This window comes from Macrotis lagotis, chromosome 1 (genome assembly GCF_037893015.1).
Source record: "Macrotis lagotis isolate mMagLag1 chromosome 1, bilby.v1.9.chrom.fasta, whole genome shotgun sequence".
Lineage (NCBI taxonomy): Eukaryota > Metazoa > Chordata > Mammalia > Peramelemorphia > Peramelidae > Macrotis > Macrotis lagotis.
The window spans coordinates 410,629,824-410,645,359 of NC_133658.1; the positions used below are offsets into that span (position 1 = coordinate 410,629,824).

Genomic DNA, 15,536 nt, shown 5'->3' on the forward strand with positions numbered 1-15,536 from the left:
CAAATAGTGAATTAATATTTAGGTAAGACTTGGAGATAGAGTATTTTACGTTTAACACCTATGGAGACTGGGCATAATATCTGACCAGGTCTCCCCCCTATTCAATAAACTCTAGTAGCCCCCTCTTTCCTTCAGGATCAAATATAAAATCCTCTTTTTTAAAAAAGTCTTTATGGCCGCTCCCTTCTTACTTTCCCAGTCTTTTTATACTACTTATGCTTCCCATAGTCTTCAATCCTCCCTGTTCCCCCCAAAAACACTATCTCTCTGAACTTTTACTGACTTTCCCCCAGGCTTGGAATATTCTTATCTCTTCCTCCTAGCTTCCATGACTTCTTTCAAGTCTTGGTTAAAATCCTGCCTTCTATAAAATACCTGTCCTAGTCCTTGTAATGCTTGTGTCTTCTGCAGTTATTTCCATTTTATCTGGTATATATCTTGTTTGTGCATGACTGTTTGTATTTTGTCTCCCTTATTTGACTGTGAGCTCAGGATTTTAGCACACAGTACCTGGCACATAGTGAGATGAATGATAAAATTCTTGTTGACTTGATTTCACAATTTATTTTTTAAAATGTTTTATTGATGCTTTTTAGACAATTACTTTCACTTTGTGGTACCCCCCCCCCTTGTCCTAGCACAAAATTCTCCCTTGTAACAAAGTATAGTTAAGCAAAACAAAGTGACACATTGACCATGTAATCTAGATTGGCCATTGAATGTTGTATTTTGACCTTCTTAGTAGATATAAATCTCAAGTATTACTCATATTTGTTTTTTTTTACATTGCATAACATTCTGTTACAAACCAAGAGAACAATTTATACAATAACAATATTGTAAAGCTAAACAACTGTGAAAAACATAAGATCTCTGATCAATGAAATGACCAACTGTGATTCTAGAGGACTGATGATGATCTCTATTACCTTCTTCCTGATTAAAACAAAATATATATATATATATATATATATATATATGTATATATATATATATATACACACACACACACACACATATATGTGCATGCGTTTTTGGACATAGAAAATGTGGAAATTTTGTTTTTCTTGACTACATATTTATTATAAAAGTTTTACATTTTTTCTATATTTTAAGTTGGGATAGTTGTGGGAAGGAAAGAAATTGAATGTTTTTTAAATAAAATGATTTGAATTTTTAGAAAAAATTTTAAATTAAAAAAAATTTACACGCCTCAATTTGTTTAGGGTTTTTTTTCCTATCATGAAGGATGCTGCTAAGAATATTTTGTAATATATATGGAACTTTATGTCATTGATTTCCTTTAGCTATTTATCATTAATGAGATCACTGGGTCAAGAAGAATTGAGTGACTTTTCCTACATAATTCTCAATTCTTTTCTAAGCCTTGGACCAATTCACAGCTCTACCAGTGGTAATAATTCCTGTCCTCCCAATAATCTCTCTGATATTGAATATCTCTCTTGACTTTTGCTTTTAAAATTTGTATTTCTCTTATTAATGATATGGAGCAATTTTAAAATATGATTGCTTATAATTTAGTTTCTTCTGAGAACTGTTCATAACTTTATCTCTTATCAAGTGAATGTTTCTTGGTCTTATTTATGTTAATTCCCTATATAAGATGTTAGATTTTTATTAGATATTTGATGTAAATCATAGTTAACTGTTCTCATGAAGTACAGTAATGAAATATGTTGTACATAGCCACCTTTAATTGACCATGATTTGGTCATCCTCTCATTAGATTCCTAATAATATAATGCAAATAAGGAAGCTCCCTGCTCTTGAAGAAAGAGACCATCTTTAAGTTATTTATTTCAGTTTGTTTGATTTCGTATAGGAGCCCATTTTGTATGTCATCCTGTATCTTTGCTTCTCAAGGAAACTCAAAAAAGAACTTTCTATAATCAAAAGATTTCTTTTGCCACCAAAGTAGTTTGCATTGCAAAATTGTCATGTGGTGATTGACTCAGAATCCTGACTTACTCTTTACCCTGAAGAGAAGGAATAGCTTTCTATCATGGTGACTGATGATCTCAGTATATAGCAGTGATCAGAAATATAGTACCCAGACATCTGGGTGATACTGTGGACTCTAAATCTGGTACATTTCTAAATGCTGTGTTGTTTTTATAAAATTTGTTGAATTTAGAGACTTGAACCTCTCTTTCAACTAATTTTGGTTATAAAAATATCATTTTAACATTCCAGTCAATTAAATGAAACTTTTTTCATATTCCAGGTAATAACCCTAGTTTTTTTGGCTCCAGCAGGTTTTATATTAAAAAATGTTGAAAAATAGATGTCTTTAAAAGGCTTGATTCTGCAGTTCAGTGTTTTTCTTCAGGAAGTATGTTTGTATGCCAGGAGTTCAGTGAGGTGCAGAGTAAAGGCGATAAAAAGAGAGGTAAAAACAGCACCACCAAATCAAGACCATAAGAGGTAGATTTGGAAGCACAAGGAGGGAAGGTGTCAGGATGAATATAGAAGGGGGAGGTGTTGTCACTGAAGATAGTGAAGAGCTGCACAGGAATATTGATTTATAGATTCATCAATTAATAAATGCTTTCTGTGTTCAAGGCACTATGCTAGGCCCTAGGGGTACAAAGAGAAAAAAAATCAGACAATTCCTGCCCTCAAAGGTGTTTGTATCCTTGTCTTTTTTTTGGGGGGGGGGTTAGTGGGAAGAGAGAGACAACATGTACAAGTAATTATACAATATATAAATGATTGTTTTGGTGGGAGGGGGAGACACTAACAACTGGAGAGAACAGGAAAGACCTCTTACAGGAATTGACAGTTGAAATGAATTAGAGATTTGGAAAGGTGTGAGTGAAGAAGAATTTTGTTTCAGGCTGTGGGGGTAACCAGAGAAAGGTATGGAGGATGGGTTATAGAAGGGGAACAGCAGATCATTTCAGCTCTTACCAAGAGTTCCTAAGGGGAGAAATGTGTAGTAAACCTGAAGAAGTAGACTGGAGTCAGATTGTAAAGGATATTAGATGTCAAATAGAGGAATTTATATCTTCTCTCAGAGACATTAGGGAATTACTGGAGTGGGGGAATGATTTGTGATTTAGGAACATTAATTTAATGGTTACCTGGATTAAATTTTGGGAGGAGAGAGACATAAGTTAGCACAATTAAAAGGCTCTTGAAGCAGTTCAAGCAGAAGTGATCAGGACCAGAATTAAAGTAGAGGCAAGTAGGGTGAAGTAAATGTTTGTTAAGACATATGGAAGTATAAGAGACAAGAATTGTTTTGATATGAGGGTGGAAGGAAAATGAAGAGTTTAGAATGATACAGGAATTTTTTTTTTTGCAAGGCAATTGGGGTTAAGTGGCTTGCCCACGGCCACATAGCTAGGCCATTATTAAGTGTCTGAGGTTGGATTTGAACTCAGGTACTCCTGACTCCAAGGCTGGTGCTCTATCCACTGCGCCACCTAGCCGCCCCTACGAATTTGAATGGCTGGAAGGATGGTAGTGCCCCTCAGCAGATAGAAGAAAATTAGGAAGAGAAGTTTGTAAGGGGAAAAGGGATAAGATAAGAAATTCTATTTTGAATACATTGAATTTGAAATTCTTATTTGATGATTCGTTTGAAATGTCCAATAAACAGTTGGAGAAGCAGGAAGGCAGGTCAGAAGAGAGATTAAAGCAAAATCTGTAGACTTAGGAATCTTTAACCTAGAGCTCATAAAATCCATTGAAACTGCTGAAATCACTAAGCGAAGATATTTAGAGAAAGAAGAGAATCCAGGACTGAGCTGTGGGGGCTATTCAAAGTTAAAGGATATGGATGGGTTATAGAACGGGAACAGCAAGTAGATCAATTAAGCTCTTACCAAGAGTTCCTAAGGGGAGAAATGTGTAGTAAACCTGAGGAAGTAGACTGGAGTCAGATTGTAAAGGATATTAGATATCAAATAGAGGAATTTATATCTTATAATCCACTAAAGGAGACCGAGGATGTCCAAGATAGGCAGGAGAGACAGAGAAATGTCAGAGCTGCAGAAAGGATCAAGGATGAATCAGTAAATATTTAATTAACGTTTCTTGAGTACCTACCATGTTTGAGACATGGTTAACTTCTGAATATACAGAAGGACCAAAAGACAGTTTCTGCCCTCAAGGTGCTCACAATCTATCAGAGGATCTTACAGTCTCATGGATGAGAAATGAAAAAAGACTGGACTGACAAAATGAACAATTAAGAGATTATTGGTAATTTTGGAAAGAACAGTTTCCACATTGTAAGGAATTGAGAAATGAATGAGAGGAAATGAAGTGGAGGCAATATTTATAGATGACTTTTTCTAGGAGTTTGAAAAGCAGGAGAGTTATAGGATAATATTTTTAAGGAGATGAGTCAAGAAGGAATTGTTTTATATTGTTTTGAAGAGGGAAATTTAGGCATATTTATAGATGACAGGAAGGGAACCAGTAGATAGGGAGAGATTGAGAATGCTTTGAGATGGCATGATTGAGAGAGCAATAAACTGTTGGATGAAAGGGATGAAATTAAGATCACCTATTCATTAGAAACTGGAACTAAGGAGGAGAGAATAAGTGATGTTGCAGAGAACTTTTTGGATACTGAACAGAGGAAGCTTAGACCAATGGTCTCTGTTTTTCTCAGAAACAATGAGATGAACTCCTGATGATAATGTTTGTTCTTCATTCTTAAAGACCATGACAAGCACATGAATTGATGTGAGTGAGGGGGCGCTGTGCTAAGATACCAATCTTCTCCTCCAGAGCCATCTGGATCCAATGGCCAGATATGGATCAGGATGACTGGAGATGCCCTGGATGTGAGGCAATCAAGGGTTAAATGACTTGCCCAGGGTCACACAGTTAATTAGTGTCAAGTGTTTGAGGCCAAATTTGAATTCTTGTCTTCCTGACTCTATCCACAGTACCACCAAGAGATAGAGCTGGGAGTAAGAGATGGGAGGACATTATAAACAAATACTGGGTTAAGAATACAAATATAGCTGCATTTACCTTCCTAGTCTACTATCTACTATCCTTCCATGTTTCAATATTCTAGGGAACCTATGGGGGAAAAAAGACATTAATATATACAAAAAACCCCTTAAAGAAACTATTTGAAAATACCATGTGCTTTGAAGCTTTTAATTTGGAAGCTTTTAAACTTTCTAAATAAACAATACTCCTTTACTCTGTTGGGTTCTATTCAAATTCTGACCAATTGTGTTGGTATTCTGTCAAATTCTTGAAAATGTGATTTTATCTGTTTTGTTTGCTGTTTGTCTCTGCCCTCTGCTGGAATGCCAGGATTATGACACATGTAAGCAACCTTTCATTTATTAACAAAATGGGGTGTGTGTGTGTGTGTGTGTGTGTGTGTGTGTGTATTTTGACCTGTGTCATAAGTGATTAGAAAGCATATTAATTGCTACCAAAAATTTATTTCATTTAAAACTAGTGAAAACAGAAGACTTACGATTTTGGAGAAGATATTTGTGTGTTATAAACCCAGAGGCAAGAATTCCTGAGAATTCCTAAGTAATGGAGATGACACTAAATTAAGAATACAGAGACCTAAATAAAATTTAACAATATTTTAAGTACAGAATCTTTTAACTACAAAAATGCTTTTGTTGTTCCCTTTTAGCTTAAAAGTATTTTATGATTCTAGGTTTCTTTCACTATCTAGCAACTTTAGGTACTTGTGGGAAATAGAAAACAGGCTTAAGATACTTTTTCCTGCCCTTAATGCATTTACAGTCTATCTGAGAGGGCAGAACTAGCATAGAAAACCATTGCCTTTAGAGCTGTTAGGGACCTCAGAGATTCTGTAGTACAACCTCATTTTGCAATGAGGAAACAGGCTATTAGGAATTTAAGGATTAGAGAACAATTAAGTGTTAAACTTCATTTTTGAATATTAAGTAGAGAAAAGAAAACTTAGAATTGGCTAGTAGTTTCAGAACAAATAAGGGAGGGATTTGAATTAGGCCTTGGATGAGAAATTAGATTTAGGTAATCACAGGAGAGATGTATTCAAATGTCCAAAATGTACATTAAGAAATAGTGGGGGGAGTGGCTAGGTGGCATAGTGGATAAAGCACCGGCCTTGGAGTCAGGAGTACCTGGGTTCAAATCCGGTCTCAGACACTTAATAATTACCTAGCCGTGTGGCCTTGGGCAAGCCACTTAACCCCATTTGCCTTGTAAAAACCTAAAGAGAGAGAGAGAGAGAGAGAGAGAGAGAGAGAGAGAGAGAGAGAGAGAGAGAGAAATAGCAGGGAAAAAATGAAGTGCTAGAGAAGAAAAATTCTGGAGAAAAGTCAGGATTTTAGATTTGATATTTTCAATAAATATAAGGAATATAAATATAAGGAAGCCAAACTACTTGGAATGTTTTACTCCAAGTAATGTGGAGAGCAGAAGTCAGATAGTAGCAGTGGGAATGGAAAAGAAAAGATGAATCCGAAAGTCATTTCAGAGAAAGAAATGACAGAATTTAGTGACAGATAAATGTTTCTCTTTTTCTTTAGCTTCCTTTCCCTTTTCTTAAGTTATGGCTATGAATAATTTTTCTACATAGGAATTCTCTCAATCAGGGAAACATAGTGTTATTTTTTTTTTGTGCCTGAGTCTTTGTGACTTCATTTAGGGCTTTCTAAAGACATTGGGGTAGTTTGCCCTTTCCATTTCTTTGCTCAGGGTCACACAATAAGTTTGAACTCATGAAGAGTCTTCCTGATTCTAGACCCAGAATTCTATCTGCTGCATCACCTAGCCCAACCTATGGTATGGATTACAGCCAGTTTAGCTATCTGTTCTGGCAGTGGACTTTGAGTTCTTTCTTCAAAAGTAGCTTTTCATTGATTGCTGAAACTAATCATATTCTTCCTACTGCAGGTACACAACTAATAGTTGTGTTTACCTCACTTGCTTTGTGGTTGCTAATAGGGAATTGTTAGCAAGTTCCTTAAATGGTGTTTCCTAGGTGGGCAATCCCACACAAAATCCAGAGGCATTGAACAAAGTTCTCTGGATAGAATCATAGATCTAGAGCAAGAAGGAACTTTAGAAGTCATCTAAACTAATCCTTCCATATTAAGATGAGGGGACTGGAGTCCAGGGAAATTAAGCCTTGCCCCAAATTTACAGAGTTTGGAAGCATTAGAGGCAGGATTTGAACCCAGGTCCTTTGCAGAATTCATCTTTCTATTCTAGTGTACAGTAAGTAATTTCAAACTAAGACAATCTAGATACTTTGCTTGAGAACCTAGTTTTTCCTTGCAGAGCAAATTTTAAACTCTCATCTTTTACTAATTCAGGAAAATGAGGTGAAAAATAAAAACATCATGATGCAGTACTTGTTAGTGAGGTTTCAGAAACCTCCTTTGGATCAGATCCTGGAAAAGAATGACACAATTAAGATAGGGTATGGCAATCATGGTGAGCATAGGTTTGTTATTGGTTCCCTTTGTTATACTTCACCTGCAAGGAAGCTAGTTTTCCCTTTCCTTGGAGGGGTAGTACTGCTTTAGGGGGAGAAGGTTATCTGTAAGAATAGTGCTTCAAGGGGCATCTACTCAATATATTACTACAAAAAGAGGAGTTGGGTTTAAGGTTAAATGAGGAAAAAGAGGATCTGTAGGAGATCAACTATACTCTTTGCTTCTTTACTGAAAAATACATAGCATCCCTCCTTAAAATTTTCTCTCTATCCTCCATTCCCTCCCTAACTCTTAAGCCACTCAAGGTGTATAGTTTGGCAGTTTCTTTTTTGTAATCTGATGGGGATGTAGGGCTATATTAAAATAGCTCCTTTGTCATTGTTTTCTCTTCTCTTTTCCTAACTCATCTTGTGCTTAGAGCATTTTCTCACATTTCACTAAACTGTCTCCCTCTTTTTCCTCCTTTTTTCTGTTTCATAGACTTTGAAGCGGCTCATGGCAGATGAGGTAAGGTGATTTTATTCTGCATGTAGTTTTCTTACTTCATTTCCTATTCTGTGATGATTACCAGTTTTTAGATCATGTTTCCATGAACATATGCTTCCCACTATGGTGTGACTGACATCTTTTCTCAAGCTTATCCATAAATTTTTTCCTAATCTCTGCTATGATTGACCTTATAATTGCATGTGTACTTTCTTTGGCATATATGGTGCCCATAAATTTCATCACCTTCCAAGATTAAAATGGCATCCTTAAACTCTGAACTGTCTGCTTATTTAATAAAGTATTAACCAGTTTAAAGTCTTAAATATATTTGCAAATATATACAATTAACAGTTGCATGAGGAGAAATTGCAGGTTATTGGTGATTCTTTTGGCACTTGTGCTTGGGACTTGCTAGTGAACATAATATAATTTTCCTCTGCCAGGAATGGTCCATGAATACTTGAAGGTAAGATTCCAGTTAACTCTGGAATACAAATGAAGATAGTACATGTGCATCCAAGAAAAGGTATTCAGGCTGAAGTTCATATTAGTATTTGTAGGACATCCAACCAACAGAGAAGGTTGATATTCATTTGAAAACTCCCTATTGAGTTCCTACTACTTATATAGCACTTTTTGCTAGGTACTGTGGGCTATATAGTAAATGACATTCCTGTTCTCCAAGGAATTTGCTCAGATGTTTTATACTAGAAGGGACTGGATATTCTAATATTCAAAAGAGTATTCAAGAATATTTCGCAAAGTACCAAGCAAATTTTTTTTTTTTTGCAAGGCAGATGGGGTTAAGTGGCTTGCCCAAGTCCACAAAGCTAGGTAATTATTAAGTGTCTGAGGTCGGATTTGAACTCAGGTACTCTTGACTCCAGGGCTGACCAAGCAAATTTTTTTGTCAGTTGCTGCCTCCTTTGTCCTTTTAGTTAAAGGCTGTGGTCCTGAATTGTTTTGGATTTGGCAAAGAACTTCTGCAAGGGTTTGGTTGCCCCTCTTGCTGGTGCTTGAGGGAAACAATATATAATAATAGTGCAGAGAGATTAGAATATTTGAAGTTAGAGAATTTGGTAAAAGGTAAAGTATTCATTTTACTTTAAAGAGTTGTTTAAGGCTCTTTAGTGCCCTCTGCTTTGGAGAAAATAGGCAATGGTGGGTTAGTTTACCATAATGGTTAGAACTATTTCATACTAGAAAAATCCTGGAACTAGATTGAAGGCTCCTGTCACCAGCCCCTCAGAGCCATGGGTGCATAAGGCCTTAGATGATTGGCTAATAATGTGGTTTTTAGTGTAGAGGTTAAGCTGGATTCTTTTTCTTTTTCAGCTGGAGAGATTTACCAGCATGAGAATAAAGAAAGAAAAAGAAAAGCCCAATTCTGCTCATAGAAATTCATCTGCATCCTATGGTGAAGATCCTTCTGCACAATCGCTTCAGGACATCTCAGATGAGCAAGTATTGGGCCTTTTTGAACAGATGCTGGTAAGTTCATAACCTTTAGACAAATTACTTATCCCTGAAAATGTATTGTCGGGCATAGTACTTATAGTACTTTCTCAGTGAGCCTTTCCTGCTCCATTTTAAGAATGTTAGGTTTAACTGAAAACTAGAACACTAGAATTTACATGGACTAGCCTACTACTGTGAGTTAACAGCTTTGTAGCACTTAAACTGTTGCCCAATTTCTGAGTGCCCAGGTCAGCTGCCAGGTATGCATGGAGAAAATATTCAGATTCTAATGATGGAAAGAGCTATTCTTTAAGATCATCTGCTTGGGAGAGGAGGGCTTGAAGCATTCGTAAACAAGAAAATGAGGTACAGAGAAGTGTAATTTGCCCAAAGTCACAGAGTTAAAAGTGAATTTGGTAAGAAAACTCAGAGTGACTCTTCAGTTTATATCAGAATCATTAGACATGCTTTGCAAATTGGGACTAGCAACAGCTGGTAGGTTTTATATAGTAGAAATTTTTATTTTTATTTATTTTTTTAGAAAGATTTTATTTTGAGTTTTATAATTTTTTCTCCCATTCTTGCTTCCCTCTCCCCCTAGTCTTTACATTGTTTTCATGGTATACACTGATCTCAGTTGAATGTGATGAGAGAGAAATCATATCCTTTCTTTTTTTTCCTTTCTTTTTTTTTTTTAAAGTTTTGTTAGGCAGTGGGGTTAAATTGCTTGTTCAAGGCCACACGGCTAGGTAATTACTAAATGTCTGAGGCTGGAGTTGAACTCATGTACTCCTGACTCCAGGGCCAGTGCTCTATCCACTGTGCCACTTAGCCTCCCCCAAAAGAAATCATATCCTTAAGGAAGAAAAATAAAGTATAAGAGATAGCAAAATTATATAATAAGATAATGGTTTTTTTTTTTCCTGAATTGAAGTTAATAAATAGCCTTTGGTCTTTGTTCAAGCTCCACAATTCTTTCTCTGGATACAGATGGTATATAATAGAAGTTTTTAAAAAGTATAGAATAAGTTCAGCAAGTTAATTTCAAGACTGTCTTGTTTAAACTTCCTTTGGTTTTCTTCTGTGCATTTTAAAGAAAAAATTTCAAAGACCCTCTTTTTATTTTTTATTGGCCACCTTATCACCTTTCTCCCCCAATTAAAACATCAACAAACCTTCCCTTATTGAAAAATGAGCCTGGTTAGATAAAAGCAGATCTACACCTAGCAATGGCTGAAAATATATACATATCTCATTCTTCACTTCAAGTCTATTAACCTCTCTGTCAGGAGGTGGGTAGCATGCTTAATTATATGTCCTTTTCAGATTTTGGTTGGTTATTGCATTTGTAAGAGTTGAGTTTTTCAGTGCTTTTTTCTTTACAATGTTGTACAAATTCCATTCTCCATTCTGCTCATTTTCCTATGCATTAGTTCTTATAGATTTCCCTGATTTCTTTTAATTCTTTCCTTTTATCATTTTAAAAAATGTAATAATGTTTTATTACACTTATGTCACAATTTTCTTAGCCATTTCCCAACCAAGGGCCACCCCTTTAATTTCCAATTCTTTGCAACACCAAAAAATGCTGCTGTAAATATTTTTGTATTTATGGGTTCTAAGGAAAGTATTTTATAAATCTTCAAATACTGTGGAGGTGAGAACTTTTCTTTTTTGTCATTATTGACATTTTCTTTAAGAATGATCCTAGGGATGTCTAGGTGGCTCAGTGGATAGAGCACTGGCCTGAAGTCAGGAATACTTGACTTCAAATCTGGCCTCAGACACTTAATAATTACCTAGCCATGTGGCCTTGGGCAAGCCACTTAACCCCACTGCCTTGCCAAAAAAAGAAAAAAGAATGATCCTAAGTGGGTACAACTCAGCTGTCTAGAGCCAGTGTTGATCTCTATCAATAGGTCTCATCAAGTGCTGTGTCTGATGTTAGTATGTGCAATATCACAAATTCATATTCCCCCCCTGAAAACAAGGGAGAAAAGTGAATTTTCTTATGTCTTCAGTTTTGGTTTTTTAATTCTTGTTCTTTCTTTTTCTTTACATTGTTATAGTCATTATTTATACTGTTTTATGCTGTTTTCCATATTTCCATATTTTCCATATTTCCACTTTTTATTAATTTCATAAAAGTATTTGCTTTTCTATATTCTTCATATTCATTGTTCCTTAGTGAAGTAATAACATCATTACATCCATGTACCACATGAATGGTACTGCTGTCCAGTTGATGGACATCTCCTCTGTTTCCAGGTCTTTGGTAGTACAAAAGACTGCTGATAAAAATATTTTGTGTTTATAAAACCTTTGACTTACTTCGGGTATACTAACATGTCATTCTTATTACTGTTCAGAGAGAGCAGATCAGCTTTGCAGGTTTCACTTACCATGTTTTGTGTAGGAGTCACTTATTTCTGAAATTCTCCTGTATCAGAAGTGATTTTCTAGAGACTGCTAACTGGTCTAGTGGTCTAGATCATTGGGCTTGAAGTCAGGGAGACTTGAGATAGAATCTTGAGATAGAAATTTTCAAGTTGTGTGACCCTGGACATTGCACTTAAACTTTATCAGAGTCTCAGCTTCATCATCTCTAAAATGGGGATGAATAGTGGCACTTCCTTCACAGAATTCTTGTGAGGACCAAATAAGATAACATTTTTACAGTCTTTTTAAATGCTTTGCAAAACTAAAAAAGTTATATAAAAATTAGCTTTTTTTTCTTTCTGCTATATTATAGCTGATGACTTTTTATTCTTTTTTTGGATTTTTTTATTAAAGATTTTATTTGTTTTGAGTTTTACAATTTTTCCCCTAATCTTACTTCCCTCCCCCCACCCCCCCCACAGAAGGCAATTTGTCAGTCTTTACATTGTTTCCATGGTATACATTGAGCCAAATTGAGTGTGATGAGAGAGAAATCATATCCATGAGGAAGAAACATAAAGTATAAGAGATAGCAAGATCAGTTGGGTTTTTTTCCTAAATTTAAGGTAATAGTCCTTAGTCTTTGTTCAAACTCCACAGTTGTTTCTTTGGATACAGATGGTATTCTCCATTTCAGAGAGCCCTAAATTATCCCTGATTGTTGCACTAATGGAATGAGTGAGTCCATCAAGGTTGCTCATCACCCTCATGTTGCTGTTAGGGCTTACAGTGTTTTTCTGGTTCTGCTCATCTCACTCGCATCAGTTCATGCAGATCCCTCCAGGCTTCCCTGAATTCCCATCCCTCCTGGTTTCTAATAGAACAATAGTGTTCCATGACATACATATACCACAGTTTGCTAAGCCATTCCCCAGTTGAGGGACGCTTACTTAATTTCCAATTCTTTGCCACCACAAACAAGGCTGCTATGAATATTTTTGTCTAAGTGATGTTTTTACCCTTTTTCATGATCTCTTCAGTATAGACTCAGTAGTGGTATTGCTGGATCAAAAGGTATGCACATTTTTGTTGCCCTTTGGGCATAGTTCCAAATTTCTCTCCAGAAAGGTTGGATGAGTTCACAGCTCTACCAACAATGTAATAGTGTCCCAGATTTCCCACAACCCTTCCAACAATGATCATTATCCTCTCTGGTCATATTGGCCAGTCTGAGAGGTGTGAGGTGGTAACTCAGAGATGCTTTAATTTGCATTTCTCTAATAAGTAATGATTTAGAGAAAATTTTGATATGACTATGGATTGCTTTGGTCTCATCTTTAAATTGCCTTTGCATATCATTTGACCATTTGTCAATTGGGGAATGGCTTTTTTTAAAAAAAATATGACTCAGTTCTCTGTATATTTTAGAAATTAGTCCTTTGTCAGAAACATTAGTTGTAAGGATTGTTTCCCAGTTTACTACATTTCCTTTGATCTTGGTTATAGTGGTTTTTGTCTGTGCAAAAGCTTTTTAATGTAATGTAATCGAAATCATCTGGTTTGTTTTTAGTGATGTTCTCCATCTCTTCCTAAGTCATAAACTGCTGCCTTTCCGTAGATCTGACACATAAACTAGTCCCTGATCTTCTGATTTGCTTATGGTATTGATTTTTATGTCTAAATCCTGTATCCATTTGGATCTTATCTTGGTATAGGGTGTGAGGTGTTGGTCTAATCTAAGTTTCTTCCATACTAACTTACACTTTTCCCAGTAGTTTTTATCAAAGAGAGAGTTTTTATCCTAATACCTGGACTCTTTGGGTTTATCAAACAGCAGATCACTATAATTGTTTCCTGCTATTGCACCTAGTCTATTCCATTGGTCCACCATTCTATTTCTTAGCCAATACCAGACAGTTTTGATGACTGATGCTTTATAATTTTAGATCAGGTAGGGCTAAGCCCCCTTCTTTTGCACTTTTTTTCATTAAATCCCTGGAATTTTTTTTTTTTAAGTTTTTGCTAGGCAATGGGGTTAAGTGGCTTGCCCAAGGCCACACAGATAGGTAATTATTGTCTGAGGCCGGATTTGAACTCAGGTACTCCTGACTCCAGGGCTGGTGCTCTATCCACTTTGCCACCTAGCTGCCCCTAATCCCTGGAAATTCTTGACTTTTTATTTCTCTGTATGAATTTACTTATAACTTTTTCTAATTTATTAAAGTAATTTTTTGGAATTTTGATTGGTATGGCACTAAAATTAGCTTTTTTTAAAAAAGATATGATTTCCAGATTCATAAAAGAACTGAGTATATGCTGTGCCATGAGAGAGAGAAGACCATGACTATAGTTGTGGGCAACTTTGGCCTTTTTTCCAGACCAAAAACATGTCTGGAAAGGACTCAGAAACTTAGTTAATGTTTTGCTAATCTGGGAACCAGCTTCTTTCTCAGAAAGAAAATTATTTGTTGTAAACAGAATGGAAACCTTGCAAACTAATTGTGTCCTGGTTTCCTAAATAGATCCTTACTTGTGACTGCAGTAAATCTGTGGTGTTTTTTCATTTTCTTAGACTATAAAATTTTATAGAAAAATAATATTGGTTGAAATAATCAGAATGCTTTTTATGTGATAGGAATGCATACTTCTGAATACTAAATAGAATATTTGAACTGAATTTTAAGTTTTTCAGGTATAAAGTAGAGTAAGATGATTCTTCATGACTATTTCAAGGAATGGGATGCCAAATTGACAATAGAACTTGCTTTCTGATGGGGCGACTCCCACCAACATTTTTTTTATCATAATAACAGTTTTAATAGACACACTCTGATTCATGCTTTTCTTTATCAGTATGTTCTTAAGATATGCACACTGAATATCTTTTTATTGTAATTGTGACTGCTGAAGATTCTTACACTGAGGTAGGTACATGATGTCATTTATGATAGACTTCTCATTTTCTCCCTAAAGGAGCCAATAGTACCTCATATTGTCATTGTGCCCTTTAACGTAGTCTCTACAAGGAGGAAAAATTGGTTTAGAATTAGATCATTCAGGGAAAGTAAATATTCAGAGCCTAGAGCTACAAAATTATCTGATAACAGTTCTCAGGTGGTGTAATATAAACAGATTTAAAGTCTACTTTCCTGGTGAGAAAGCTATGCCATGTGAAATTTAGTCTCTAGGGAAAGGAATGATGACTTTTAGTGTGCATAGCACTCTACTAAGGACACTAAATACAGAACCCTGTAAATATGTAACCCTGTAAATCATCAGAACCGATTTTGTTTACTTCTTTTTTACCCTACCAGGTGGATATGAACCTGAATGAGGAAAAACAGCAACCTTTGAGAGAGAAAGACATCATCATCAAGAGGGAGATGGTGTCCCAGTACTTGCACACCTCCAAGGCAGTAAGTTTTCTTTCTTTTTTTTAAAAAAGGATATGTGATTGTGTAATTTTATTTTTAATATTCATTTTAAAAAATTTTAAGTGTCAAATTCTCTCTTCTGTCAGTCCCCATTAAGAAGGCCAGCAGTATATATCAATTATACATGTAAAATCATGCAGAGCATATTTCCATGTTGCCCCCCTGCAAAAAAGCAAGAAAAATAAAGTGAAAAATTATGCTTCAATCTGCATGCAAAGTTTGTCAATTCTTTCTCTAAAGATAGTATTTTTCATTTTTAGTCCTTTGAAATTGTCTTGGATCATTGTGTTGATAAAGTAGCTAAGTGTTTCATGGTTGGTCATTGTTTCAA

At 35.5% G+C, this 15,536-nt stretch overlaps 1 protein-coding gene across 1 annotated transcript in view; it reads left to right on the forward strand.

Annotated features, from left to right (window-relative positions):
- The window catches only part of DIAPH1 (diaphanous related formin 1), a 90,421-nt gene that overhangs the window by 16,179 nt on the left and 58,706 nt on the right, over positions 1 to 15,536 (forward strand). The window contains exons 2-4 of the mRNA XM_074212750.1: positions 7,926 to 7,952; positions 9,270 to 9,425; positions 15,086 to 15,187. Of these exons, the coding sequence (XP_074068851.1) occupies positions 7,926 to 7,952; positions 9,270 to 9,425; positions 15,086 to 15,187 (285 nt within the window). The remainder of the gene's footprint in view (positions 1 to 7,925; positions 7,953 to 9,269; positions 9,426 to 15,085; positions 15,188 to 15,536) is intronic.